The sequence below is a fragment of the Mustela putorius genome, unplaced genomic scaffold, assembly GCF_011764305.1.
Source record: "Mustela putorius furo isolate JIRA1106 unplaced genomic scaffold, ASM1176430v1.1 tig00003909_pilon_pilon_pilon, whole genome shotgun sequence".
In the NCBI taxonomy this organism is placed as follows: domain Eukaryota; kingdom Metazoa; phylum Chordata; class Mammalia; order Carnivora; family Mustelidae; genus Mustela; species Mustela putorius.
Genome location: NW_025422057.1, coordinates 9403448 through 9430449, shown reverse-complemented (window position 1 = coordinate 9430449; position 27002 = coordinate 9403448). Strand labels below are relative to the sequence as shown.

The 27002-nt window shown below is 47.4% G+C and overlaps 2 protein-coding genes and 1 long non-coding RNA gene across 11 annotated transcripts in view; 1 reads left to right on the top strand and 2 right to left on the bottom strand.

Moving 5' to 3' along the window:
* Nucleotides 1-220: 220 nt before the first annotated feature.
* NSMCE4A (NSE4 homolog A, SMC5-SMC6 complex component) lies at nucleotides 221-13467 on the bottom strand. Its single transcript, XM_013055666.2, has 11 exons — nucleotides 13092-13467; nucleotides 12300-12377; nucleotides 10239-10369; nucleotides 8267-8418; nucleotides 6378-6477; nucleotides 5181-5271; nucleotides 4230-4324; nucleotides 2209-2257; nucleotides 1409-1503; nucleotides 1233-1317; nucleotides 221-390 (listed from the first exon to the last, which is right to left on the bottom strand). Exons 1-10 carry the CDS (start codon nucleotides 13375-13377, stop codon nucleotides 1243-1245), a joined length of 1152 nt encoding a protein of 383 aa, XP_012911120.2. The 5' UTR covers nucleotides 13378-13467; the 3' UTR covers nucleotides 221-390; nucleotides 1233-1242.
* Nucleotides 13468-14192: 725 nt separating this feature from the next.
* On the bottom strand, nucleotides 14193-17411 carry LOC101680947. The gene is made up of 2 exons (XR_006603157.1): nucleotides 17228-17411; nucleotides 14193-15662 (listed from the first exon to the last, which is right to left on the bottom strand). It is a non-coding gene; the product is annotated as an uncharacterized LOC101680947 (long non-coding RNA).
* A 5578-nt stretch (nucleotides 17412-22989) lies between these two features.
* The window catches only part of TACC2 (transforming acidic coiled-coil containing protein 2), a 201818-nt gene continuing 197805 nt past the window's right edge, over nucleotides 22990-27002 (top strand). For 6 of the 9 annotated variants that reach the window (XM_045068838.1, XM_045068845.1, XM_045068836.1 and 3 more), the window contains exon 1: nucleotides 22993-23100. Coding sequence is in view for 2 of the 9 variants with exons in the window: in XM_045068841.1 (XP_044924776.1) it covers nucleotides 23083-23100 (18 nt within the window). In the remaining 7 variants the exon portion in view is untranslated. Of the gene's footprint in view, nucleotides 23101-27002 lie in introns of all 9 variants that reach the window. The other 3 variants (XM_045068841.1, XM_045068846.1, XM_045068837.1) reach the window with 3 other exon arrangements.

Here is a 27002-nt window from a genome sequence, read left to right as displayed (position 1 = left end):
AAAACTGCTGATAGGTGACTGTGTTTTCCTTCCAAAAACGATTTCACATAGTTCAACCTAAGATCTGTGGACTTGACCAGCTCATTTTATAGCTAAAGAGGCGTGAAAAGAACCATAATGCTGTACAGGCTGTAACAGCCGCGCCAACAGTTTCAGTGGGACAGGACTGGAGAAAGGCCAGACCCTGGCATGATGGGAAAATAAAGAGCAACTACAGTTATTTGTGAATATGGCAGTGAATTTCCTTTAATCAAAGACAACCTTGACAAATTCATTAACTATCAAAAGCTACGTTTTACTAAAAACAATCTGTCTTTTAAAAATGTTTAATCATACAATATATACAATACATGCTGTTTTCCTTTTTGGATCTCACTATCCATTGGAGTCCTAAAAAAAGAGGGAAAAAGAGCTGGTTAACAGTTTATAAGTGATAAAATGAATCAGAAGCTCCTGTAATACGTGAACTTGATATACGTTGATAGGATCGAACAACTAGTCCTTTCTCTCTGAGGAGGGCCCCGGTCTACCCACATTTTATACCTTCTGTCTGTTCACTTTCCCTCCGTTATCTTGGAACAAAAGCAGCTCAGTTAATTGAGGCAAATATTAAGAGTTTACATTAAGTATTAAACTCTCAAAATTATAGAAAATTTGTGATACCAAAAAATCCTTAATGATCTAACTCAAAATCCTCCCATTTTACAGAGAGATTTATTGACAAAATGAAGCTGAGTGAGATTAAGTGGAGCGTTCAGTGATTTTAAACCAAGGGGATGGAGCAAAGAGCTTCCAGGTCTCCTGACTTCCACCCACAAGTAAATGCCCGATCATCACGAAGATTTCCTTCTAGCACCTTCTCCTTCATAAAAATGAAGAAGTGTTCCACAGCCTAAATCAGATTTCAGAAATGCCCATTTAGTGACATTCTTCCAGGTAATTCTGTCCTAATCCTCCTTTTCTACTTCCTAGCTATAAAACAAGCACATCGAATCGAACGCTGAACACAGCTGATGGGAGGGTTCGATATTCCACTTAACCGAAGTAAGCTGTAGACGGGGACTTGGAGCCACTGGGCCCAGCGCTGCCTTTCTCACTGGCAGACAGTTCTAAGAATAGAGCACTAGAGGGAGGCAAATCCCAGTTTCACCAGAATGCAAAAAAAAAAAAAAAAAAAAAGGAAGAGGGTCTGGAACACTAATTAACATTTAATACCACATAGGAAACCTTACTTTGCTGGTGTCAGACGCTTAGCCTTGGCTGGCTCTGGCCTGAAGCGATCACCGGCTCTGAGATCTCAAAGGTCTTCACGATCTCCTGGCAGAGAACAAAGAACATTTGGGGACCGGTTTACAGCAAATGGTGTGGGGAGCACAACTACCCCGCGGGGCGACGTGCAGAGCTTTACCTCCCAGTCCCGGTAACTCAGAGCTATGATTCCTTGATTCCTAATTTGGGTGTTTTGGTCAATTCCCTCACTTTCTTCATTAATATTAACAGGCTCTGTTTGAAAGACAAAGTTTTCAAAGGTTATCAAATCGCAAGAGGGACTCTGAACAGAAAAGGATGAGAAGGAATGAACCCGTATGCAAAAGACACTTAAAATATTACATACTTTTCAGGATTCCACGCATCACTGATGTGTTAAAGAGTTACTACAGCAGCAAGTAATCCATTTGTTCCCATTAAAAAAATAACTCCCCGCAGGAGAGTTCTGCGTGGCAATCATTTGAAGACCTCTGCCTATCTACCTACCAACCTCAGGGCTGAGCCCTACTGAGTCCAAGAGAAGCTGAGAACTCATGAACCAGCAAGCAGAGCTACGAAAGAACTTGACTCTCTACAGGGGACTCTTAGAAAAGGCTCACTGAGTCAGTGAAATTATTCAACTACGAAAGACTCTCAAGTAGAAGGAGGCGGCATCAGGGGAAAACAGAAGACAAGAAAGTACAAGAGTAACTACGATTACAGAAATTCTCAATTAGAATGGGAGGGACTTTCTTGTTCATCTTTATGGCCGTGGAGTCAATGATACAGATGAACCCCCTGATTTGAACCGATGACCACGTCTGCAGATTAGTTAGTTGAGCAAGACACAGCCTTGTGAAAGTTACCTAGAATGTAAACTCGGTTCCGTTCAGAAAACTGCATTTCATGAACTTGAATAACACATTTTCTCTAAAACTAATTTAACATACTATCACTAACCTATTATTGGCAGTCGGTCTTGGTCAAGCTTTATTCTTGCAAAACCATCCTAAAACACAAACATAATTTTAGATGTAGAGTCAAAAGCCGATTTAAAAAATTAGATCCAAAACCTATTACCATTGGATTAAAAAACATCAATTAGAAAACTCCATACCCTAGAGGGCACCGGGGTAAGGCGGTCGGTTAAGCCTCCGACTTACTTTCAGCTCAGGTCATGATCTCAGGGTCATGAGACTGAGCCCCACATTGGGCTCCAGGCTCAGCAGGGAGACTGCTGGAGATTCTCTCCACCCCCCACTGCTGCCCACTTTTCTCTCAACAAAAAACTAAACTAAAAAGAAAAAAGGAAACGCCGTATCCCAGACAATCAGAATGTACCACAAGAGATTACGTGGATGAGACTTTACATGGGGTCCCCTCTCAGGTTCCTCAATAGCATCCATCCTAAGGATCTCCTAAATAAGACCGGAACTGCCTTGGCTCTTAAAACGTGGCTCTTAAACAGGATTCATGACTATTTTTGGACACTCGGCATCTTATTATGCATAACTCATTTACCACTGACAAAATACGCCTTTGTTATCATTTCTGGGAAAAAAAACTTTGGTCGATAAAAGATTTTTTTTTTTTTTTTAAAGATTTTATTTATTTGCCAGAGACAGAGGGAGAGAGAACGAGCGAGCACAGGCAGACAAAGAGGCAGGCAGAGGCAGAGGGAGAAGCAGGCTCCCTGCCGAGCAAGGAGCCCAATGTGGGACTCGATCCCAGGACGCTGGGATCATGACCTGAGCCGAAGGCAGCTGCTTAACCAACTGAGCCACCCAGGCGTCCCAGTCGATAAAAGATTTTTTTTTTTTTTTAAAGATTTTATTTATTTATTTGACAGAGAGAAATCACAAGTACACTGAGAGGCAGGCAGAGAGAGAGAGAAGGAAGCAGGCTCCCTGCTGAGCAGAGAGCCCGATGCGGGACTCGATCCCAGGACCCTGAGATCATGACCCAAGCCGAAGGCAGCGGCTTAACCCACTGAGCCACCCAGGCGCCCCTGATAAAAGATTTTTGACTGAGGTTAAAATCAAATTCATGTTCCATGAGTGGGAGTACAACCTGCTGGTAGACTAAAGAGTCGAAAGCAAATTTCCATAGTATATTTCTGAGTAGGGGTTTTCTTTTCTTTTTTTTTTTGGAACCCTTAATTTTGAATAATTTCAAACTGAAAGAGCTACAAGGCTACTGTAAAGACCTCCCATATATTTTCCTCAGCTTCACCCCCTGTTCAAGTTCTGCCATAACTATTTCCCCTTCTCTACATACATGTCAGGAATTTTCATGAGAGAGTAAGTGATAGACAACCTGCTCCCTTTCCTTAATACTTTGTGGATACTTCCCAAAGTATCCACAAGATACTAAGATATTTTCTTACAGGACAACTATCAAATTTGGGAAATCCCACACTTATACCATACTGTTATATAATCTCTAGCTCCATATTCAAATTCTGTCAATTCATTCTGTAAATAAATCCCAAAATATAAAAGCATACAATTTTTTTAAGTTTATTATGTTTAGTAATCTCTTCACCCAACGTGGGGCTCTTCACCCAATCTCACAGCCCTGAGATTAAGAGTCACACATTCCACCAACTGAGTCAGCTGGGTGCCCACAGGCATTTCAGCTCGTTTCTTCTGTCTGTGTGCCAATGCTCTGCTGCTACGGGTCTACCATACATACTGGTCAGTACGAATACCTTTGAAAGCTCCCATCCACAGCTTTTATTATTTAGCCCTCTTTTTTGAAAGAGTGAAACAGAGCGAGCAAGAGAGGGGTAGAGTAGAGAGAATCTTAAGCAGGCTCCATGCCCAGTGCAGAACTGGACACAGGGCTCGATCTCACGACCCTGAGATTATTACCTGAGCCGAAATCAAGAGATGCTTAAGTGACACAGCCACTGAGGCACCCCTATCATTTACCATTTTAAAAGCTATAAAAGAAAAAAGAGAAACAATCTTAAATCTTACCCTTATAATGAAGGAAACATGAAAGATGTTTTCCACTGTCCGGGGGAAAGAATGTGGATCAACCACAAAGTCAAAGAAGGACATAGGTGTATCAGCTACAGACAAAAGAGGAAAAAAAGATTCTTTAAAATAGGAAAGAGAATTTTTGCCGATCAGTAAGACCAATATTCTCTTATGTTAGCAGAGGAAGGAAATGGGCGCTCGACCTGTCGTGGGAGTGAAACCAATGCAGCCCTTCTGGGGAGGCAATGTGACTTATCTATTAAAAATATGGACACCCACTGACCTGACAACCCTCCTCCCAAACCCTGTCCTACAGAAGTATCAGCTTTGTGCACAAAGTTGTGTACCATGATTTCTCACTGCAGTGGGTTTCCCAAGAATAAAATGCTAAAAAGAACCTAGTCGTCCACCCACTGATGGAGGATAGAGCCATACGACGGGAATCACTAAAAAGTGTGATCTGCACGTACGGATGTAGCCGAACGTCCACATGGAAAACTGTTGCAGGAGAATGTGTATGTTATGATTAGCTTTGCAAAAAGCTAAAAAAAAAACAACAAAAATCCCCAATTTACTTATGTGCCTGGTTATGTGACTGAAGGTCTGAAAGCAGACAAGCACATCGTACAGGCGGCCGCCTCTGGGGAGCGAGGGAATGGGTACTCAACTTTCCCCCCTTCTACGGCACCTTTTATTTTGTAACAGAAAAAAATACATCTTTTAAAAGCAAAAATGCAAAGTTACTTTGCCAACACTCTCTCACGGGATTGCTAAAGGAAAGAAGCTTCATTAAACATACATGCCAAAAAGAGAATCAAAATGACTCAAACATTACTATAACTGAAAATACTTAAAAAACAAAACAAAAACAAAACTTCTCAATGCAAGTGATACGTGTCTAACTGATAAATACAAATTGCTCTACTTTGAACTTGGTATCACACTTACGATCTTCTCGAAAATATGTTTGCAGCAATCCCAAAATTCTTTCCACTTCTTTTTCTGTTGCTTCTTGATGAGACTCTTCCATTTCATTTAACTGAAAATACAAAGTTGTTACCAAGCAGACTGACCTACTTGCCTGCCCATTCACGTTTTCTACTCCTGACATATCCGAACTCCTCTAGCTGTCTTGTATTGGGGGGTTGCTAGCAGCTTTTATCCTTGTCTTAAAATTTACATTTAAGGGACACCTGGGTGCCTCAGTGGGTTAAGCCTCTGCCTTTGGCTCAGGTCATGATCTCGGGGTGCTGGGATCGAGCCCCACATTGGGATCTCCACTCAGCAGGGAGCTTAATCCCCCCTACCCTCTACATGCCTCTCTGCCTACTTGTGATCTCCATCAAGTAAATAAATAAAATCTTAAAAAAAAAAAAATTTACAGTTAAAAAAAAAGGTTTTCTAGTTTCAGCAACATTTTCATATTAACTTTTTAATAGAGCAATAACATTACCAAATCAACCATTTTCAGGTTGGACACAAATAGCAAAATATACAAAGTGCAGTTAAGAACAGTGGTTCTCGGGGCGCCTGGGTGGCTCAGTGGGTTGAGCCGCTGCCTTCGGCTCAGGTCATGATCTCGGGGTCCTGGGATCGAGTCCCGCATCGGGCTCTCTGCTCAGCAGGGAGCCTGCTTCCCTCTCTGCCTGCCTCTCCGACTACTTGTGATTTCTCTCTGTCAAATAAATAAATAAAATCTTAAAAAAAAAAAAAAAAAAAAGAACAGTGGTTCTCAATGGAGAGTGATTTTGCTTCCTGGGGACATGTGCCAGTATCTGGAAATGTTTTTGGTTGTCATAACTGTGGGGTTGGGGGGACAGAGGCTACTGGCACCTAATGGGTGCCTAATGGAGAGAAGCCAAGGTTGTTACAGGGCGTCCTACAGCACACAGGACAGCCTCTCACAACAGAGAAGGACCCAGCCCCCAGTGTCGATGGTGCGGAGGTTAAGAAGCCCTGGTTTGGGACTACAGACGTGGATTAAAACTAAGACAAGGGGTTAATCCAATAAAATGTTTAAACACTAAAATTATTTAAGTAATTATTTAAGAACCAAACCTGACTCTAGACTCTACAGCTTGGGAAGATGGCCAGATTGCCTGAACATTATATTAATGTAACCTGAGGTGTTTTTAAAGAACAAACCTGGTCAGGCATTGTCTTCTTCTCTTCTGTCCTGGGACCTTTTCTTGGACGATCACTTCGTGGCTTTGGCACAGGGAACTCTCCTTGTATTGAACCCAACCTAATGAGAAATATGCTTTCATGTCTTTTTTTGTTTGTTTTTAAACGAACTGATTGCACTAACCGGAAGCTGTTCCCACGGAATGGTCGAATTCAGACCTGGCTCCAGTGATACTCGAACTGACATGGACCAAAACTCTTGTGACTTTTTGTGACATCCTCTCTGTTCCCTTTGTGTGTCTCAAAGGACTCCTAGAAGCTTTACTGAACCACAGATGCCCCCTGAATGCCTTCCTATTTTGCTCTCAACAGTAAACCAAGAAATATGCCTGTGGTCTTCCCAGCTACCCCACTGCCTCTTTGGCAAAGCCAACTTCAGATCCGTGGGAAGACCGAAAGCATGGGGAAGGGGAACAAAAGGGGGAACAAGCTATGGGGTTCTTTCTTACTTTGGACTCTCTTAAAAAAAAAAAAAAAAGAAACCCTACTGCAGACTTCAGTCTGTACATGTACCACGCAGAGACCAAGGCCCTGTGAGCATAAACCCGTATGGTCCCTGCCCCTGAGCAGCTCAAAGCATGCAGTGTAGATGGACAGATCCAAATCCACATACACACACGTCCATCTCAACATAATACACTAGATCCTACAGTGCTGTGCTAGGGTGATATGCAAGTGCTCCGAGAGCATGGGGGCAGAGATCTTTCCAGACATGGGAGGGATCAGGCTGGCTCTCTGATGTTACAATGATGCCTCTGTCTGGAGAAGTTACTGGAAGCTTCCAAGTTAGAGCCTGGGAGATAGGCAAACCCTTCCAGATGGAAAAGACGGGGGAAGACACTGCAGGCCAAAATAAGAGCAAGTGCTAGGGCACAACGCTGTGAGTGATTGGCTGTGGACGCAAGCTGTGCAAGATGAGGAAAGTTTAAGGCACAGTACCCAAGGCTGCATTTAGAGCCTGGGATTTAGGACAGAGCCTTGAACTCAACAGCAGAGAACAGACTTGGACCTCATCCTGTAATGTGTAAGTCTGAGCTTTACGCTGTCAGGTATGCAGTGGTTCTGGGCCCCGGGGTTAGCCGACAGATGCTTGGTCCCACACCTGTGCATCTCCGAAGCCGTCTCACTGAGCTACTCCCGCCCTCCGGAGCTTTGGGAGGGTGAACTGGAATAGACAGATGCCAGGAGCTAGAGCACTTAAGGAAGAAACAACTGGGTGACTGCCCCAGAGAAAGTATCTGCTGGGGGACACAACCACTGCCTTTGAAGGTGGCTTCACAAGAGAGAACCAGTAAGGGCTAGTCCTTGTTTCTCCAGAAGGGCTGAACTAGGAAATTAAGACAGAAGCCAAGTTGATCATGAAGAAGTATAGAGTTGTATCCAAAAAACTGAGCGGGGCGGCTGGTGTGAGTGACTAAAGCAGGCTTCAAGTACAAGTAAGTCAGCGACCATCCAACAGGCAATTACAATGAATGGCACTTTACAGACCTCAGTAAAATCTTGAGACGCTCCATATGAGGTATCATCTGCCTACAGGGTAATATTAAAGACGACAAAACAGAGTCACACATTATGCCCCAGACCCAAAGCCTCACACACCAGAAAACAAAGGAGCCAGCAGAGCCCTGTGGTAAGAGGTTCTGGCCCACAGCCTTTCCTGCCCAAATTCAGAAGGATGAGGTTCCGTCCACATCAAAATTTTATGGGCTTTTCAATCAAAGTTTAGAAAAATCTCCAAAAAATGGCAACCTGATCATCACCTTCACCCTACCAGATAGTTCTCATTCCTACAATAAAAAAGCTTAAGGTTTACAAATGGCTGGTCTGTCAGATTTTTAAAATAATCTTACAGAAAGTGGAATGTATGGGTTTTATTAAAGGTGTTTTCTGCTGTTTTGCCTGATATTTTCCAGGAGTCATAGACTATGAATTCAAAATCAGAACTATCTTCATCACGGATGAGTTCTTCAGCTTCTAGCGGATTTACACCCATATGTGTCAGCTACAAAAATGAAGGGAAACAAAAAACCCCAGTTAAGCCACAGGCAATCATTCACCACATCCAATAATCTCTATCGCTAAACTTTAAGAGGCCAGATGCAAAGAGCCTACTCAGCGTTCTAACATGTTGGCTACATTTCTTATTATACAAATAATTTTATATAAATTCCAACTTTCAAAGGTAGAAATATTAGAATGAATGAATCCTTAGCCCATCAAAGTATTAGGAAAATTGTACCAACATACAAATCTGAAATCACATCCCTAGTCAAAGGCTCCAAGACAGAACAGGCAAGTTTAGCCAGCTCTCGGGATTTTTCGTTTTTAGCCAACCTCCTAGAGACCTCTACTCAGCTTGTGTCTCGGTATATCCAGACAGCAGTGCCCTAGAGTCAGAGAATCGCTCATCTTACAACTGCCTTCCTGGGAAGAGTTGCTAGAAGTCTAATAATTCTCTTATCCCACACTATGTCACAGAAAATCAAAGTATTACATTTTGAAATCATAAAATAACTATAAGTTATCAAATTAAAACAGTAATATCAAACATAAACAATAATCACAAAGCCCTCAGGAAGCTTGCCCCTATTAAAAGCAATCAAACTCTGAAGAGAGGCTTCGAGAGCCTGATCAGAGATGTAAGGTCAGCGAGCCTCCGTCCCCAACCACCATCCATGCCCACACCATCATCCCGATTCATTTCTGCCTGGTCAAATCTACCCATCTTTTCTTTATAGTACCTATACGTGTACTGGGAAGGGCCCTCCTGACCCAGAGATTACAGAGCTGTAATTTAGGGTTTTACACTGAATGCCTTAAGACTTCCAGAATTTACTTTGATTTGTTACGGTACACAGCTCACCTAGATAAATCTCAGCAAGTTTAAAAAAGATAAGCCAGCACATGGTCACTTTATTCATTCAGCTACACACGAGTGTGTATTTTCCAAATGCATTATACCTCACAATAAAAAAGTTAAAAGAAAATTTTTAAGTTTTAAATTTTGGTAATGTTAAACCATTTAAGGTTTTAAAAACAACAGAAAATTCATCTGCCTCCTGCCTTTACAAAAGAATTAATTTACCTGGGCCAGTCTCCTGGTACCAGATTATTTTAATAACCATTTAATAAACATGCAGTCAGAAATGCTGGGACAGAGGTTAGCTCAGAGTGGACCCAAAAAACAGAAAACAGAAAACAAAAACAAAAAAAACAACCACATCATAGTAAAATGCAAGGTCAGCCTCACTGTCCTTTTTTGGTAAATCCACCAAGGAAAAGTGTAAACACTTTAGCTAACAACCTTTCAAATAAAGGTGAATAAACAACAAAAGATCCACAAAAAAGCAAAACCCCAAGTATATTCATAGGGTTCCAAGATATTGTCAAGGACCGATGAAATCATGCCCTACCAGGCCTAACTCCTCTCCAGCTGAGCTCTGCCCACCTGCAGTGTAGGTTTTGCCCAGCCCAGGACAAAGGTCCAGGGTCACTGAGAATGAAAAAATGGTCATTTCTAAATAAAGGGAGCACCCAGAGTCTTAGAATGCTAACAGATTTTTAAACCTCTAAGCTGCCACCCTAAATTCCTCCACAGGGCTCTCCCATCAACCTCACTGTCATCCTCATCATTTAACTTGGTGAGATCTGCTCGGAGGAATCTGAGACATACCCCCCCCCCCGCCCGCCCCCGGTTCCCCCCAAAAAGGAAAAAGGAAGTGAAATGCATTTGCATACAGAGCAGATAAGCAGAGCAGATAATTATACACTATGTGACATGGGAAGTATTTTTTTTTTAAGATTCTGTAGCTTTGAACTTACTAGAGTTTCGACATATCTTAACATATCAAATGAGTTCAGATCAGAACGCAGTTGCTTTGCTTTCTCTTTGCCCAAATCTGAAGCCAAAACAAGAAACTGGGCATCCAGCACGGCTTCTCTTGCTCGGGACACTATTCAGAAAAGAAGGAAAATACACATTACTACATACCCGTTACTCAGGGATTTTCCCAAAATTTCCACCTACTTCACTTGACATTTCCTACTGGACAAAAGAAAAAAAAATTCTCGAACATACCCATCTCCCTTGAAAACCTGCCTCCTCGACCCAACCCACCAAAATCCGGAGTCCCAGCTGCCCAGTCCTCCTAAAAGCCACTCTCCCTCCGGGGTCCTGCTCCTATGAACTTGACAGCTCCGGTTCCACAAAGCCCCTCTCCTCTCCCGCACCGGCTCTTTCCTCTGACCCCAGCAAGCCCATCTCTGCCACGATTCCCACCTGTGGGGAACTAAGTCAAAAAGGAGGCCTGCTCCGTGTGAGGCAGGGTGAGTTGTTGAGGGGCAGGAGGAAATTGTGGAGGAGGCTCACTGAAGGAACAGAGCGGGCTTGGGCAGGAAGCCTAGGACCCCCGCCCCGCGAGGCAGCACAGGCCACCAGGTCAATGGTCTACAGTAGGACAGCGACTGTGAGGATGGGTGACCCGAAAACGTTTGACAGAGGACCCAGGACTCAAGATAAGCTATATAGAGCAAAAGATTTAAACAGAAGGAGACAAGGAGTCGGGAGGCAAGGAAACTGAGGAGGAAGGAGGGGAGGGGGCGGTGGAGGCCTGTGGAGTTGAGAGCAGGCCTCATGGGCCCCGGGAGGGAGGAAGCGCTGTGGGAACACCCTAAGGGCAATCTGGAAAGGGAGCCAAGAAGAGGGGAACGGAGCAACTCTCAATCCCAGAAACACCCGTGCCTGGCTCACTCCTAAAGGCCTCCTCACTTGGATCCCCCACTTCCTGAACCTGCTTCAGGCCGCTGAACTGGCTGACTCTGGGTTTTGTTTGTATACATCATTTTTCTCCCATTTTGTTTCGGGAGCGAGGCAACGGAAGTGACCACGCTTGAGAGAGGGCAGCAGAGGCCACCGCTGGAGGCTCATTCCTGGGCTGCCCCTGGGGGCCTCGGCCACCCGCCTCCCAGCACGGCTGGAGAGAAGAGCACAGACTTCTCTGTCACAGATGGCTTTGAGGCCTCCACTGAGTTAAAACCATGAATGCCAAGGATCTAGAATTCTCTGCTGAGCGACTCCCAAAGCCCAGCTGAGTGAATAACTTTGCCTTACAGAGTGACCCAGTCCACAGGGCAGAATCAGCCAAGGGCAAGGCGATGTGTGGCTCAAGATTAAGACCCACAGTAAAACAGCAAGGCCATGAACGAGTCCAGAGGAACCTTGAGGACATGGACTGGGAGTCCAGGAGTGAAGAGAAGACAGAGCTAAGGACAGTGGAGGAGGGACTTAACCAGGCGGACGGGAAATGCCCCGTTCTGGAAGGATTCAAATGAGATTCAGCAAATGTAGGAGACCCACCTGGGGGATGGTGAGCAGGCTGTGAGCAGAGCTAGAAAAAGACTCATTTGAGAACAGACAGACAGAAAAACGTTAAGGGCTGTCAACAGGTGAGCCATTAGTCATACCAGGACAGGACCAGACGTAAAGCTTCTGGTCCTCAAAGAACATGACCAATCATGTTCTAATCACCAAGTGCATCCTGGGGATATAGCAGTCAAGACCACAGACAGATAAAACAACAGTACATGTGAAGTTCTCAACCCTGATCAAAGAATAAGACCACCGGGGCGCAGGGGGGCTTTCAGAAACAGGCTGCTGGCTGCACCCCCACAATTTCTCATAAAGCCTTCAGGGGGCCTGAGGGGGTGCCTAAGTGCAGTAAAAGCAGTATTACCTCTACAAGGAAAAAGCTTCCAGCACCAGTAAAGCACTACTATATTAGGTGGGGACTGCCTGAGGTCAGTAATTTGGCTCTTCTATAAAACTAATCAAAATTATTCTAAAACTTGTAATAAAAAGTTCCCATACGTAAAATAACGAATTACCTCCATTAAACAGAGTGTTGGCCTCTTCAAGGACCTCTGTTAATTTGTCGCTGGCATTCAGTATATCCTCCCGGTTTTCTATGTAAAAAAGTACAAGGTTTGGGAAATGTGCTCCTGAGGCAGGAACAAGTCCTTGACAAAGCGATCACGGATCACCGATCTGGAGTACAGCCAAGCCCGGCCCCCCGCTCCCCGGGGAGAGGGGGGCTTCCTTCACACAGCTCCATCTTTTTAACCCAAGTGGCTCGGAAAGAGAAAGGTGACCGTCCCTTTAAGGAGCATGAACTTCAAAAAGGGGCCGGGCTGCCTTGAACCTTCACCCAAGGGGCTCCACAGCGTCTGCAGCCTCCGAGGAGCGCTCCTAAGGGTAGTTCCCAAACTTCACAAGCCACAGAAGCCCCTAGAGGGTCACCTGGCCGATGGGCGGGCCACCCCGAGTTTCGGAGTGGGGGTCCGGGGTGCGGCCCGAGGACTGGCATTTCTGACAACTCCCCCCGGGGAAGGGCGGCCGCGCTCCGGACCCGCCGACAGCCCGAAAAGACGCCCAGGGCCCCCGCGTCTCGCCGCCTCCGCCCCTTCCCGGCCGTCCCGGCTCCCGCGGCGCCGTCCTGCCCCCTCGGGGCCCGCGCGCCCCCGCCAAGGTCGCGCACTCGCTCCACGCGACGGCGCTGGGCGTCCTCGCCAGCCAATGGAGGCCCTGCCGGGAGGCGCGGGGTCGGCCCGGGCGCCGTAGCCCAGCCGGGCGGCGCGGGCCTGCGTCCGCCACCTGCCCCCGCGCGCGCCCCGCCTTACGTTGGACCGAGTTGATGAGCGCCCGGTACTGATGGCGGATCTGGCGGCACAGGCCGTGGTCGGTCTCCGCCTCCAGGCTCGCGGGGTCCACCATCTCGTCCCCGGAATCCGACGGCTCCGTCTCCTCCAGGCTCGGGCGCTCCGGGGCCTCCCTGCGCTCCGGCGCGGCGCCGCGGCGGGACACGGGCGACAGCGGGGACCGCGAGCGGGAGCGGGGGCGATCCCGGTGCGGGTCGCGGCCCCGGCCCCGGCCCTCGGACCGGCGGCCGCTGCTGTCCCCCGACATCGCGCCAATTCGCCGAGCAACTTCGGAACGGCGGAAGTTCGCGCCAGAAACTGAAACCCCTGCTCGGCGCGAGCGCCGCTCCCCGCGGAACGCGGCTCCCGGCCCGCGCCAGGGCACAGCGACGCCTCTGGCGGGAGGCCGGCGGCGGGCGCGGCGCGGGGCGCTCCCGAGGCGCCGCGGGGCCGGGCGCGGGCCCTCCGCGCCCCGCCCAGTGGCTGCACCGGGGACCCGCTGCCCGCGCCGTGTGGGAGTTAGAGCCTGGCCGGGCTGGGCCTCCGAGGCCCACCGCACCTGCGTCTTCCCGGGTGTCTTCGGCTCCCCGGGACCCAGCCACAGCCGGGCGACGTCAGGGCGCTCGGAGCATGTGTGTTGGCGGAGGCCGCTGCGTTGGAGCGGGGCGCGCGCTGGGCTTGGAGACAAGAGATGTGGCTCTGGGACCTCAGTTTCCCGGAGCCCTCGCGGGGCGCATCAGATGAGGTTCATGGGCCCCGGGCAATCCCACTCGGGAAGACAGAAGAACCACAAGCAAAATTTAACGACAAAGATGGTCTTTCTCCTAGTAAACTCTGTTTACGATCCCTTCTGAATGTCTACATCGTGGCAGTTGATGTTCATAACGGGTTCTCAAACTAAAGTATTGCTAAGGGCGCCTAGGTGGCTCGGTGGGTTGTGGGTTAAAGCCTCTGCTTTTGGCCCAGGTCATGATCCCAGATTCCTGGGATTGAACCCCGCATCTGGCTCTCTGCTCTGCGGGGAGCCTGCTTCTTCCCCTCTCTCTCTCTGCCTGCCTCTCTGTCTACTTGTGCTTTCTCTCTCTCTGTCAAATAAATACATCTTTAAAAAAAAAAAAAAACCTAAAATATTCTAAAAGATCCTTAACAGGGCCCAAGACAGATGGAATTTTATTCAGAAAATGCCTAAATTTCATTCTTTATATTTTGAGTTCTACTGCAGATGTTGTTTCCCAAAAGCACAAGCAAGCAAAGCCAAAAAGTGGAGACCAGGATTGTGGTATTTCGCAACAGTAGGAAATTAACAGTGGTACCTGGGATGAACAGCCGTGCAAAGACCTTACTCTTTCTGGGCCTGAAGTGTCAGAGCGAAGAAGCAGTGTTACTGGAACCCGATGAAGGTTGAGGCCATGGAAAAGGGGCCACCAGACAGGAGCTGTGGTCCTACAGACATGCAATCATGCCAAAAGAAGAGGAAGTGCTGAGAAAAGAGGAAGTGAAGAGGAAGTGGGGGTAAAACACCTTGGTCTCTCTCTCTCCCGAACATGTCTTCAAACGATTTTACCTCCCATTGGCTAAGGGCAGCATGAAGTTAGAGGGCAAGAGAACCTGTGTGATACACTCCATAAATTAGTCTCTGAGCAGAGCAAGACTAAGAAAGGTGGAGATTAATTTGATGTAAGGCTGAGGACACATGGAAAATAACCGAAATGATGGGTAAAAGGTGTATCAGGGTTTATTTAGCTAGGTATAATAGAAACTCTACTACAAGGCCTTAGCCAAAATAGTTAGAATTTTCCTTGTGACACTGGAAGTCCAGAAGTAGACAGTCCAGGATTAGTGAGTTGGCTTAATTGCGTCAACCCAGAATGTGCGCATGTCACCACTGCTCATAGTCCATTGGCCAGATCTGGTCACAAGGCCTCAACCCCACCACAGGGTAAGATGGGAGACATACCTTCTATTTCTGTTTCCCTATCCTTTGTTCTCTACTGTCAAAGCCCCCTTTCTACCAAAGAGGCCAAAAAGCAAACAAATGAACAAAACCAGATATTCCCCTTCCTCCCAGCTTCCCTTGTACCTGTGGCATGGAATGTGGTGCAATCCTGACTGAAAGGACTAAGGAGAAGTCACTGAAGGTCTTCTCAGAAACGTTTTCTCCACATTAAAAACAGACACTGAAAGGAAATGCTCCCCTGTAGTCCAAGGTTGTCCACCTGTGTTCTTCAAAATGAGGCAGCCATCTTGTGGCCACATGAGGAAAAATTAACAAATTAACATTACAAGGCAGAAAGACCCCAGGTCCTTGATGACTTAACAAAATTGCTGAACCCAAGCTGCAACAGTCCTCCCCCTGGATATCTTGTCACAAGAGGTAATAAGTGTCCTTGTTGCTTACATCACTTTTCATCGGGCATTCTGTGATTGGCTCACAAAACAACCCAAATGATGCATTTCCTTCTTCCTTAAGCCAGTTTGGTTTAGATTTTCTATTACCAAGATATAAAGACGCCAAACGTGCAACCAGATGGATCCAGAAAGTAGGAACTGTGCCTGAAACAGGAAAGAATGATTAGCACAGTAGTCACGCACAGTAATCAGGAACAGAGCGTTACAAGATGAAGGAGCAGAGACCAGTGAGGGGAGAAGAGCTGACTGGGTAGACTCCCTCCTCCCTCCCTGGGAGATGAGCTTCTGGGTCACCCTCCTAACTAACATGATAGGACAGTGAACTATTGCCAAGTTAGGACTAACCCAGAGGGGGACATCTGGAAAACAGGCCTTCAGGACCACCAGGCAGAGGGGAGGGATGCAGGAGAGTTCCAGCTGGGGCTGAGGTAGAGGCACGGAATGGCCTGGTGCACAGAGTCTCCACCACGCTGTAGCTGGGCACCAGCATTCTTGCAACTCAAATGGGAAAAAACATGTACATTCTCGGGTGGGAAACAGTGTATGATTGTTCTGGCACTGAGGAAGCCAGCCAGCCACAGGGGGATCCTTCGGGTCCGATCTGATTTGATGCTAGGAATTCCGGATTTAGGGGCCGTATATATGTCCAGCCAGGACCCAGTTAGGTCATCTACAATGCGTTTATAGTGGCTAGTGTCGTAAACATGTCACTTGGTGTGATTTGATATTTAGTATATCTCTCAGGGAGATTATCTTGGCTCTCCTCATCGGCCAGGCTCAAGGAGAAGGTAGAAGGTAGTAAAAACTTGACCCCTTAGTCCTCCAATAGTACCTGCTGTGCTAATGATTATGTGAGTCCGTGATGAAAATCTGCCTCTTTTCTGGGTGCTTCATTTGTTAATGCAGGTTTATCGAGGGGTCCACTAGGTGCTAAGCCACGGGCTGGAGGCTGGACATACAGTATTTGAGGACGGCAAACAAGGTCCTACACTCAGGGAGCTGACGGTTTTTGGAGGCAGTCAGATGTCAAGCAAGTGAGACAAAGACGAATATAGAACACCTGTTGTGTTCAACGCTCGGAAGGAAAGGATTTGGAGCTAGGCAGGAATCTGACCCGGGTAGAAGAATCAGGGCCATTGAGGGAAGTCCGGGTCATGGGATGGGAAGGAGCCCAGGAGGGAAGCTGGGGGTGCAGGCGGGGAGGAGAGCAAGGGTCTGGCAGCTGGCCATCACGTGGTGTCCGGGGGCTGCTTCCTTCAAGGTGGGAAATAATCACACTTGTCCCAAGAGTCTCATGCTATGAAACGACTCAATCCTGTATACGCCATATTTTGTATGGCGCTACCGGGCTCCCTGAGAATAAAGGGAATTTCTACAGGAACACAAAAGAGGGTCCGGGAGCTCAAGGTGAGAGCTCTAGACAGGTGAACACTGTCCACCCAGGCCGTGGGTGTGCTCTGAGGCAGCGGGGGGCGGAGGGCCTGAGCATCAAAAGGCCTGTGACACACACTGTTCACGCTCAAGGGCATCACGTGCCCATGAGATGCCAGGCTCTGCGAGCAAGACAGACAAGATCCCTGCTGTCGCAGGCAGGCGCCAGCTGGCAATCTTATCAGGGAGAGAGACAACAAACAAGGAATAGATAAATAATTTCAGATGGTGGCAATCTGAGGCAATTAAAAAGCATATTGTGGCAAGGAATTACCTACCAGGCAGTGAGGAGTGTGCATGGGTTACTTGAGCTGAGGTGTAGTCCGGGAAGTCCCCTCTGAAAAGCTGACATTTCAGTTAAGAAGAGGAGTCAGCCACGGGGCACCGGGGTGTCTCAGTCGTTAAGAGTCTGCCTTTGGCTCAGGTCATGATCCCAGGATCCTGGGATCAAGCCCTGCATGGGGCTCCTTGCTCAGCTGGAAGCCTGCTTCTCGTTCTCCCTGCTTGTATTCCGTCTCTCTGTCTCTCTCTCTGTCAAATAAATTAAAACAAAACAAAACAAAACAAAACAGGAGTCAACCATATAAATTTCAAGGGATAGAACTTGCCAGATTTAGAGACTTTTCTTTTTCCCAAGCCCCTCCCTTAAGTCTAGAGGCTGATCCAAAAGCTTCTGAGAGGCCCGGGACTGGGACATTCATTCCTATTATCAAGACCTCGGGGCCAGGTGAGCGAAGACCCCTGAGTGGGAAGGAAGGGGACACATGGCTCCCAGCGCTTCCCACTTGGATTCAGACAAGAGAGAAAGCACCTGTTCTGCTGTGATTTAGCAGGAGAGCAGAGGGGCTGCTTGTGGTCAGATGTATAACACAAACCCAGAGAAAGGCATCTACGCCACGAATACCACTTACCCGGGACAGGAATGGGGAGAAGAGATAGCAAGAGATTATGAAATCTGTACTGTTTCAGGGATGCGTTATTTTTATCGTTTCAGACGAGATGTTTAACAAAAAATATTAATTTTTCATCTGTATTGTCAAACAATATATGCAAATTACTAATCAAACAGTGCAAATGAGTATTTTCCAGGCTCTCAATACTTACGGGTCCAAATGGATTGTTAGCCTCCCCACCCCACTGTCTCCTCCCTCTTTTTATGGAAAGGAGCCACAGCATATTAGTAAACAGCAACAGGCCCTTGAAACTTCTGCACCTGGAGTGATTTCCAGTTGGCAAAACAAACAAACCAGTGTTAGCTTGGGGACATCTGGGAACATGCGTAAGCCTTGAGCCTCATCTGGTCTTCCAAGTCTCTCCCTCCCCTTTCTTTCATTTCGTTAACATTAAAGAGGATTTATGCATAAATAAAAAAGGCCTGTGAATTAAATTTTTTTCCTAATCCCATGTTAATAAGTGTCTTGATGGGATCACACCTGTTATGTATTTGTCACCCCAAAACCCGACTACATGCCCTCAGTAACACTTTACTCCAGTGCTTTCCAAATGTTAGTGTGCATTTGATTCACCTGGGGATGGCTGTTAAAACTGACTGTAGATTCTGATTCAGTAGGTCTGGGAGGGAGCCTCTAATTAGCCATTTCTTTCCTTTTTTTTTTTTTTAAGATTTTATTTATTTATTTGACAGAGAGATCACAAGTAGGCAGAGAGGCAGGCAGAGAGAGAGAGAGAGAGGAGGAAGCAGGCTCCCCGCTGAGCAGAGAGCCCGACACGGGACTCGATCCCAGGACCCTGAGATCATGACCCGAGCCGAAGGCAGCGGCTTAACCCACTGAGCCATCCAGGCGCCCCTAATTGGCCATTTCTAATTCGCAGGTGATACCCAGGCTGCTGATCGGAGACCATACTCACACCTGCTGGAGGGGCAGAGATGCAAAACAATTTAAATATGTTTACTCACTTCCGAAGGCCAGAGTGAGATTTATTATTATTATTATTGATCTATAATTCACCTGCTGTAAAATTCACACTTCTTAAGTATACGATTCAGTGGTTTTTATTGTTCACAAGATTGGTGCAGCCATCACCACAATCAACTTTAGAGCATTTTCATCCCCTCAGGAAAAAAAACAACTCATACTTATCAGAAGTCACTCCTCACTCTCCCCAAGTCCTATGAAGGATTTAGAAGAATTTAGGCTAAGGGTAGAAATGCTGAATGCAACTTATTTTAGATATGATGGGCAGGGACATCTTCTCTGAGAAGGGGCTATTTGAGATCCGACTTGAGTCACGCAAAGATGCAGGGAAATCGTATTCTGGTCAGAGGGGATGGCAAAGAAAAGTCTTTGAGGATAAAACAAGTCTGGCACATGTGAAACTGTAGGAAGACACACACACATAGGTGGAGAGCGGTACCCAGGGGAGAGAGTGCTGGAAGGTCAATTTAGTTTTGACTCTCATTATCAGTTAATTGACCTATACTGTTTTGTTTCTAGAAACATGTAGGGTTGGTGGTGAATTGAAGACAGCCGTGAATTCTTTGACATTCCTCCCACTGAGATAGCGGATTTCTGTCTCCTCCCCTTTAAGGTGGGCCCCACGACTGTCTGACCAACAGAATACAGAAGTGACCCTGTGCCAAGTTCTGGACCGAGGTGTTAAGAGATCGGCCGGTTCTATGTTCTGCTGAGTGGGACATTTACTCTTAGAACCTATTCTCCATACTGTAAAGAAGCTGAAGACAAAGGGAGAGGCCATGTGCAGGTCACAGGTGAGCTGCTAGCCTGGGTCACCCGCCAGCCATGTGCATGAGGCTTTGCGACATCCAAGCCCACTGAGCCCTCAGACGGCTCTGATTCTAGCTTTCGTCTGACTACAGTTCCATGAGAGCCCTCCCTGCACACGAGAACCACACAGCGGAGCCCACCCCAGCCCACAGAACCATGAGAGAGACTGTGAAGTTACTGTGCTGGGCCCTTTCGATCTGGAGCTTCACCTCCTTGAACTTTGGAAAATATTCTTCTATTACTTCCTTGATAATTTCTTCCTTCCACATTTCGGTTCCATGTCTGCCTCTCTGTGAATGTGATATGGGACCTCACGGATTGATTCTCTAAGCCTGTAATATTTTTTTCATATTTTAGGTCTTTCATTAATTCTATTTTTTTGACATATTTTTTGTTTGTCTTCAGCCTTCTATTGAATTTTTTATTTCAGACTATGTGGGAGGTTTGGTTTTTGTTTGATTTCAGCTTCTGTCTGCTCAGCGGGCGTCAGGGGAGGACGGAACAAGGGGAAGGCACACACTCCGCTTAGGCCTGTTTTTAATTTTCAAATATTCAACCCCAATTCTGTTGCCTCCATTGTTCCTGGGATTTCTGTCCTGGGTCTGCAGTGCAGACTGGGGCTTGTTGGGGCTGAAATCCCACCACCTCCTTTGACCCCAGCTCTAGGCTGAGCCTCCTGTGCCCTCCAGGACCAAACCTCAATCCCCGTGCCAGCATCCACAGACATGGACCAATCGCTTGACCAAGCTGCCATCCCAGTTTGCTTTCTTAGGGTCCCAAAAAACTTAAAAAAAAAAAAATCCCTGCTGTCACTTCAGTGAACTCTCAAAGGAAAGGAGCTCTTCCTGCTTCATTAACGAGAGTTTCTTTTTCACTGCGTAGGGAGATAATAGGCTGTAAACATTATCCTTTTATTTTTATAAATCCACCTGTTTGCTGTCATAACATCACTTTGAATTATTTTCCTCTCAGAATTTTAAAATAATCACCAGCTCGAAGCACTGCCTGAGAAATGTTTTTTCTCATGTTCTATGCCATATGCCAGTTATTTTCAGCAAGGCCGCATTTATGTGAATTTACATGGGGCAAGTAGGTAATACGCAATAGAAATATTAATGAAACAGCACTTTATGAGCAAATTTGAAAACATTTCAAATCTCACCAGATTAAAACAATTTTTTGCTTTGGGTAATTAATTAGAGTTTGAGTGGAGAAGCGTTTCAAGGCTGGCGGGTCACATGAAGGGTTAAAGCGACCCTGAGAGTGTTGCCACACGGTGGCGCCATTTCAGCCACTGAGCCACTCCTGCAGTTTCTTATGAGAAAGGTGGGAACCACCCTGTTCCTGGGCAGTGGGACTTTGACTTGTGATCTCAGCGTAATTAAACAACAGAACAACAAAACAAAACCCCAAAAAGCTTTCTTACATCTCAAGGCATCTTCAACCAAGCATTATGTGTTAGTGCAAATGCAAGCGCTGAAAACTGCTCCTGGTTGCGTTAAGTGGGAACCGAAGGTAGAGGCAAAGACCTGACCACGGGACATGCCGGGAGGCCACTCAAAGAGGCGCCCTGCACAGCGGAGGGGTGATGCTGGGGACATCAGAACTGGTGCTAAGGAGAAAACCCACCCCGGCGACCGTAGACCCAGGCCCTCTGGAAGTATCTGCTTTACCTCTATGCTTGTGCTCGTGGGAACATTTGCGTTCTGAGTGTTGAATTACCCAAGAACTTCAGAAAAAAGTCCTCCCAAATGTGATCACTGCGAACAATTCTATTCCTGAATAAAGGCTTTCAGTTTGCAGAGAGCTTTTATGTACAACGTCTTGTTTAGGCCTTGCTGGGCCCATGGAGAAGGTGGGCGGTGGGGCAGTTCCACCCTGGATGAGGCTCGGAGACACCTGCTCCAAGTCACGGCTACAGAGGAGATGAACGAGGGCCGAGGCATCCAGCCCTGACTCCTCCTTCAGAACCCACAGATGGGGCCTCTGTACGACAGGCTCCTTACAACCCAATAAAAGATGTTGAATATGTTAAATAAATAAATAAATAAATAAGTGTAATGGTCAATTGAATTCAGTGCCTGAAAAGCAATTTTGAAAATTAAACATTTCTATTGGAAATTAGATTACTTTTAAAATTTTCTTTGAAAAATCACTATTCACATGAGGTAAAATTCCTAGAACAGAAAAACGTGGGGAGACAATCTTCCTCTTTCCCTGTCCCCCACTTTCCACCCCTTCCTGGTGGCAACCACTCACTGCCACCAGTTGCTTGTGTGAATTTCCAGAAGGTCATTATTTTATATATTTTTACACATATTATAAAATAGTGTAGGGCACCCAGGTGGCTTAGTCAGTTAAGCGTCCGACTCTTGATTTTGGCTCAAATCATGAACTCATGGTCATGAGATCGAATCCTGCCTCATACTATGTGCTGGGCCTGGAGCCTGCCTAAGATTCTCTGTCTCCTTCTCCCTATGCCTCTGCCCCCCCAAAAATAAAAATAAAAAATAAAAAAAATCTATATAGTGCAGTATGATTTTTTTTTCAGAGCATAGAATTAACATACTACAAAAAAAGAATTAACATACTACATATACTGTAGCAGGCACATAGATTTATACCTTTTTTACACAGATGGTAGCATTATACATACTATTATGTACCTCAATTTTTTTTCCCACTCAGCAATGCATCTTGGAAAGTTTTCACTGTTGGCACCTAAAGGGCTCCATTCTTTCTAACGGTTGCTTTGTTTTCCATCATACGGCTGCACATTTAATTCATTCAGTACTGGTGGAATTTTAGGTAGCTTTGCCATTTAGAAATGCTCTAAGAGTAACTGCTCATCCTCCCTTTCTGAAGGGAGCAGACTGACGTTTTCAAAAAGGACAAACTGATTTTATGAGGTCAGGAGAAGCTGACAAAGACCTATTCCCGTTTACCAGAAGCCCCTCTAACTTTACAGTTTTTCATTTTGTTCGGTTTTGAAGGCTGCTTTGTTTTGAAAAGTGGCTGGTCCAAGCCATAATACAGAACTGCCATAATACAGAACTGCAGCCCCAGGCGGTTGAGACGGGATCCGGGTCCCCAACAAAACGTAGAGTGAGAAAAACAGGGAGCTGCAAACTCTGGGCACCTGCAATCTCGCTGGCCTCTGTTAGTCCCTCTCAGGGTTGCAGAGCCTTCTGGAAAGCCGCTGCCTAGCCTGGGTCAGATTGCTTACACGCCGCTGCTTTCCGGGCCAGCTTTCCCAACCTTAAGCCAATGCACATTTATAGAACACTTCCATGTGATCCTGGGGGAAGACAGACCACGGGCGGAGGGCAGTGCTGAGAAGTCCTCACATCAGGAAGAGAAGGCTTGTTCTCAGCTCTGCTCTTCTCATGCTCAGAGCACCCTGGGTAAGTACGTCTCAGACGGCCGGCTTTCTTCCTTTGAACAATGTGTGGCTTTAAACTGGTTTGGCTACTGAGATTAGAGGGAATAAATGCATTTCTTTCTTTTCTTTCCTTATAAAGGGAGATGAAAGGCACATTTATGCTTCTTATTGCCACGTTCCCCTACTCCATGGTCTCCTAAGCTGCATGACATGTATTTTTTTCTTTCCAATAAGTTACTGTCTCCTTTTGGTAGGATGAGTTCCTGTGGATCTAGACCTTGGTCCCCTCATTCTTAAAAAAGGGTTTTTTTGGTTGGAGGAGATTTCATTCTTCTAGCCTCTGTTATGATTCCGCCCCTTGCAAACTGGATTTTCAAGTATTTATGGTTCTGTGGAGTGATGGTTTCATAGACCCCCTGAGGCCCCAATACACCGAGACTTTATGGGCACAAGTTATTTTTAAAACTCTTGATGGTGTTGAGTTTGACATGTTTGCAGTGTTTCTCTAGACTCACACAAGTACCTTTTCCGACCAGTTTTGTTGCTGTGGCTGCCAACTTGAGCCGCCATGGGATTTCAGCAAACACTGTTTCTGAGTCTGACTTGGTGTCGGTTAGAACTGACTCATCAGGCCACACCGAAGGAGGCAGAATGCTGAGCCTCATTTGAAAATCTTACAGCTTAGTGAAACCCAGGGCAGTGCATGTGTGTTGTGTGTGCATGTGTGGGTCTATTTCATAGGACGTTCCATGAAACAGAAATGACCAGACTCAGACTACATGCTCTCTCATGTGTGATTTCTGCCTATGCATGTGTGCAGGGGGGCAAACCTCCTCCGGTTTTAGCTGCTGCTCCCCAACTGGCATGCTGTCCTTCCTAGTGAGTACCTGTTGGCTACTTTGGGTTTGTCCTGCCCTCAGGTCCAGTTGGCAGGGCCCTTTGGCCTTTGTCCATGTCCTCCTGCACGGACACCAATCTGAGGGGGGTCTTGTGGCTGTTGGTGGTCGATGTTCAGGACAAGGCTAAGTGTCAAGTTTTGCTTTAAAAGTCCACAGGGTTTGGTTTTCCTATCTTGTTGCTCTGTTTATACGGGGAGATTTGGGAAGATCCAAAACTCTGCACCCACAATGTTCCCAGAGTGCCCCTTGTCGGGTTTGTCATCGCAGTCAGGAGACGGCCTTGCTTCTGCAGCAGCTCTAATGGGTAGTGATAAGGGTCTGGCCCAGAAGTAAAGGTAATGGGAGGAAAGGGACAGTGAAAGACACTCCGGGAAGGAAGAATCCAGAGGTGTCCGTGAATGTATCTTGGAGAGACGAGGAATGAGACAGAGGCGACATTAAAACACAATCATTCATCTCTTCCGTCCTCTCAGCAAACACTCAGCTAACCCCATGTACCAGGTCCTGGGAATGGCGGTACCGTTGTAAGCCACTCTCACGTGAGCCGGGAGCCCGCGGAGCGCCTGGGCTGGAAGAGAGGCGGATCCCGAGCTGAGATCACTGGGAGACGCAGAATCACCATGAGGGCCCCAGCGGATGTGACTGAAACACCACGGTCCTGTCAGTGGAAATCAGGGAGTCAGGAGAGGGTTTGGGTTGAAGAAGAAAGATACACATTTATATTTCACGAGGTTAAGTGACTGTGAATCATCTGAGTAGAACTCTCCGCCAGAGTTGAAAACAGTGGGTGCAGGAGGAAGTGAGGAATGGAGGCCTAGATCTGGAACCTTCTGCCTGGACGCTGTGGAGGAAGTCATGGGAACAAAGGGAAGCTTCTGAGGAGACCAGGCTGGAAGACCAGAGCCTGGGTCTTATTAGACGGTTCCCCTGAGAGGGTGGGAGGGGCCACTGGAGAAGGCCAGGGAAAGCGGGTTTTGTCGCGCCTACATAAGGGGACAGAACTTCAGGGGAAGTGGGGGCGGCAGTGTCACAGAGGCTGTGGAGAGGTTGAGGGAGGGTGAGGACGGAGCAAAGGCCCCAGTCTGCAGATCCTGGCCACTTCGAGCATGGTGTCCATCAGGGAACATCGGGTGAAAGAAGCAGAAACTCACTGTGAGTTGAGAAGACACCGCTCTGGGCTGTAGCAGCTCCTTGCATCCGGGCTTCTCGGCTACCACCTGCTTCCTTCCGGTCTGAGGGTGGGCCGGGGTCCTCTTCCTTCCGGTCTGAAGGTGGGCCGGTCGGTGTCTGCTTCCTTCCAGTCTGAGGGTGGGCTGGGGTCCGCTTCCTTCCGGTCTGAGGGTGGGCCGGGGTCCTCTTCCTTCCGGTCTGAAGGTGGGCCGGTGTCTGCTTCCTTCCGGTCTGAGAGTGGGCCAGGGTCCGCTTCCTTCCGGTCTGAGGGTGGGCCGGTGTCTGCTTCCTTCCGGTCTGACGGTGGCCTGGTGTCCGCTGGGCTCCTCAGCTTGCTCCTCCCTCAGGTCACCGCGGGTCGTCTCCGGGTCTCTCTGGCACTGATCCTGGCCTCCATTCCTCATTGCCTGGCGATTTATCCCCCCCCCCCCCCCCATCTTGATTAACTTCCGGGACCCCTATTACATATCAAGAGAGAAGATCTGACTGGCCCAGCTTAAGCCCGCCGGCAGTGTCTAGGAAGGAGGTGGTTTGGTGGGGTGGGCAGGATGCTGTGTCCGTGGGAGGTGGCGAATGAAAAACGAGCCATTTTCAGAGCAAAGGCCAATGGCAGGTCCTCAGAAGTTGCCTGCGCAAGCATCTGATCTTATGGGACTGCAGCAGAGACGCTGGTTGCAATGATGGGTGCCGCTACGCAGACGCGATGATGTGCCCCGAATGGGCCAGGGGAGTGTAGGGCATAGAAGCAACACCGGGGGGCGGGACAAATGCATCGCACCAGACTGTGGGGTGCTGACCTGTAGCAGCCCAACTCACTAGGAGGCGGACCGTGCTCTCCATCTCTGATTCCCGAGGAGATCAGAAGCCCGGGTGAGATGGTCCTCCCCAGCACAGAAGGCAGGGCAGGGGCCTGAGATCCAGGTGGCGACACCAGGGAGCAGCGGACCCTGTCCAAGAAGACCGCACTTCATGGGCTTGTCTGGACCCTTTGAGAGTCGCTGGGCAGTCCACGACCTTTGTCCTGGGGTCCTTAATTCCGCTGTGTTTAGAAGCGGTAGATATCTGTGTTTTTCTAGTCCTACCTGCTGCGGCAAGCCTGGGCCTGTGTTTCAGTCTCGTGAAACGGCTGCGAACGGCAGGAACAACTCGAGAGAGCTGCCCCCTCGCCAACCTTTCATGAATGTTGTTAATGAGGGTGTTTAAAATTGACACGGTGGAGGGAGCCGCTGGGATAAGTGAGCGCTCTGAGTTTGTGACCTAAAAAGGGGAAATTCTGCTCTGCTCTCAAGTCAGGGAATGGCCTCAGCAGAGCCCCGTGCCAGAATTGGTGCCAAAGAATTATAAAGAGATTAAACCCAGTGAGACAGGCTGTGTTCTAGCAAAGAGAGCTAACCTTGTGTAGTCGAACTGCTCACATGGGTTCGGGAATGACTAAAATTGGTTGTGTCTCAGTATTCTGGGGTTCCAAAGAAATTCCCAGCCTCTACCAAAGGACTGCCTTTCCTCAGAGTCGTTGCCTTTCATGCTTATTGAATCCTGAGTTGCAAGGCTTAGATCACGAATGATTATTCTTTCTGGCTGTGCTCGTTTTGGGTGAAGGGACAATAAAGGGTATGATGTGGGTCCAGCTGGAGTGGTCCTTTGTGAGCGGGGGCAAGCTTTTCATTTTGAGGGGATGTGGTTTTATTAGTCAGTCTGGGGGCTTCAAAAGCAAGGCCTTGTATTCGGGCCATTCAAAAGCCCACTCCTGCGAATATGTTTCTGCTGAAGCAGATAACGAGGCTCAAATTAGGATCTGACAGAGTTATCTCGCATCTCGTGTTTCAAAGCGAACAGATGAGACAACCAAACCTTG

What these genes read in the sequence shown, in the direction of transcription:
- NSMCE4A (XM_013055666.2), bottom strand. Translation starts at nt 13,377, where the DNA reads ATGTCGGGGGACAGCAGCGGCCGCCGGTCCGAGGGCCGGGGCCGGGGC. An exon ending in AGAAGACAATGCCTGACCAG is followed by an intron (nt 5,272 to 6,377) that starts GTTTGTTCTTTA and finishes TTGTATTTTCAG; the next exon opens with TTAAATGAAATGGAAGAGTC. An exon ending in ATGTTTCCTTCATTATAAGG is followed by an intron (nt 2,258 to 4,229) that starts GTAAGATTTAAG and finishes TTTGTGTTTTAG; the next exon opens with GATGGTTTTGCAAGAATAAA.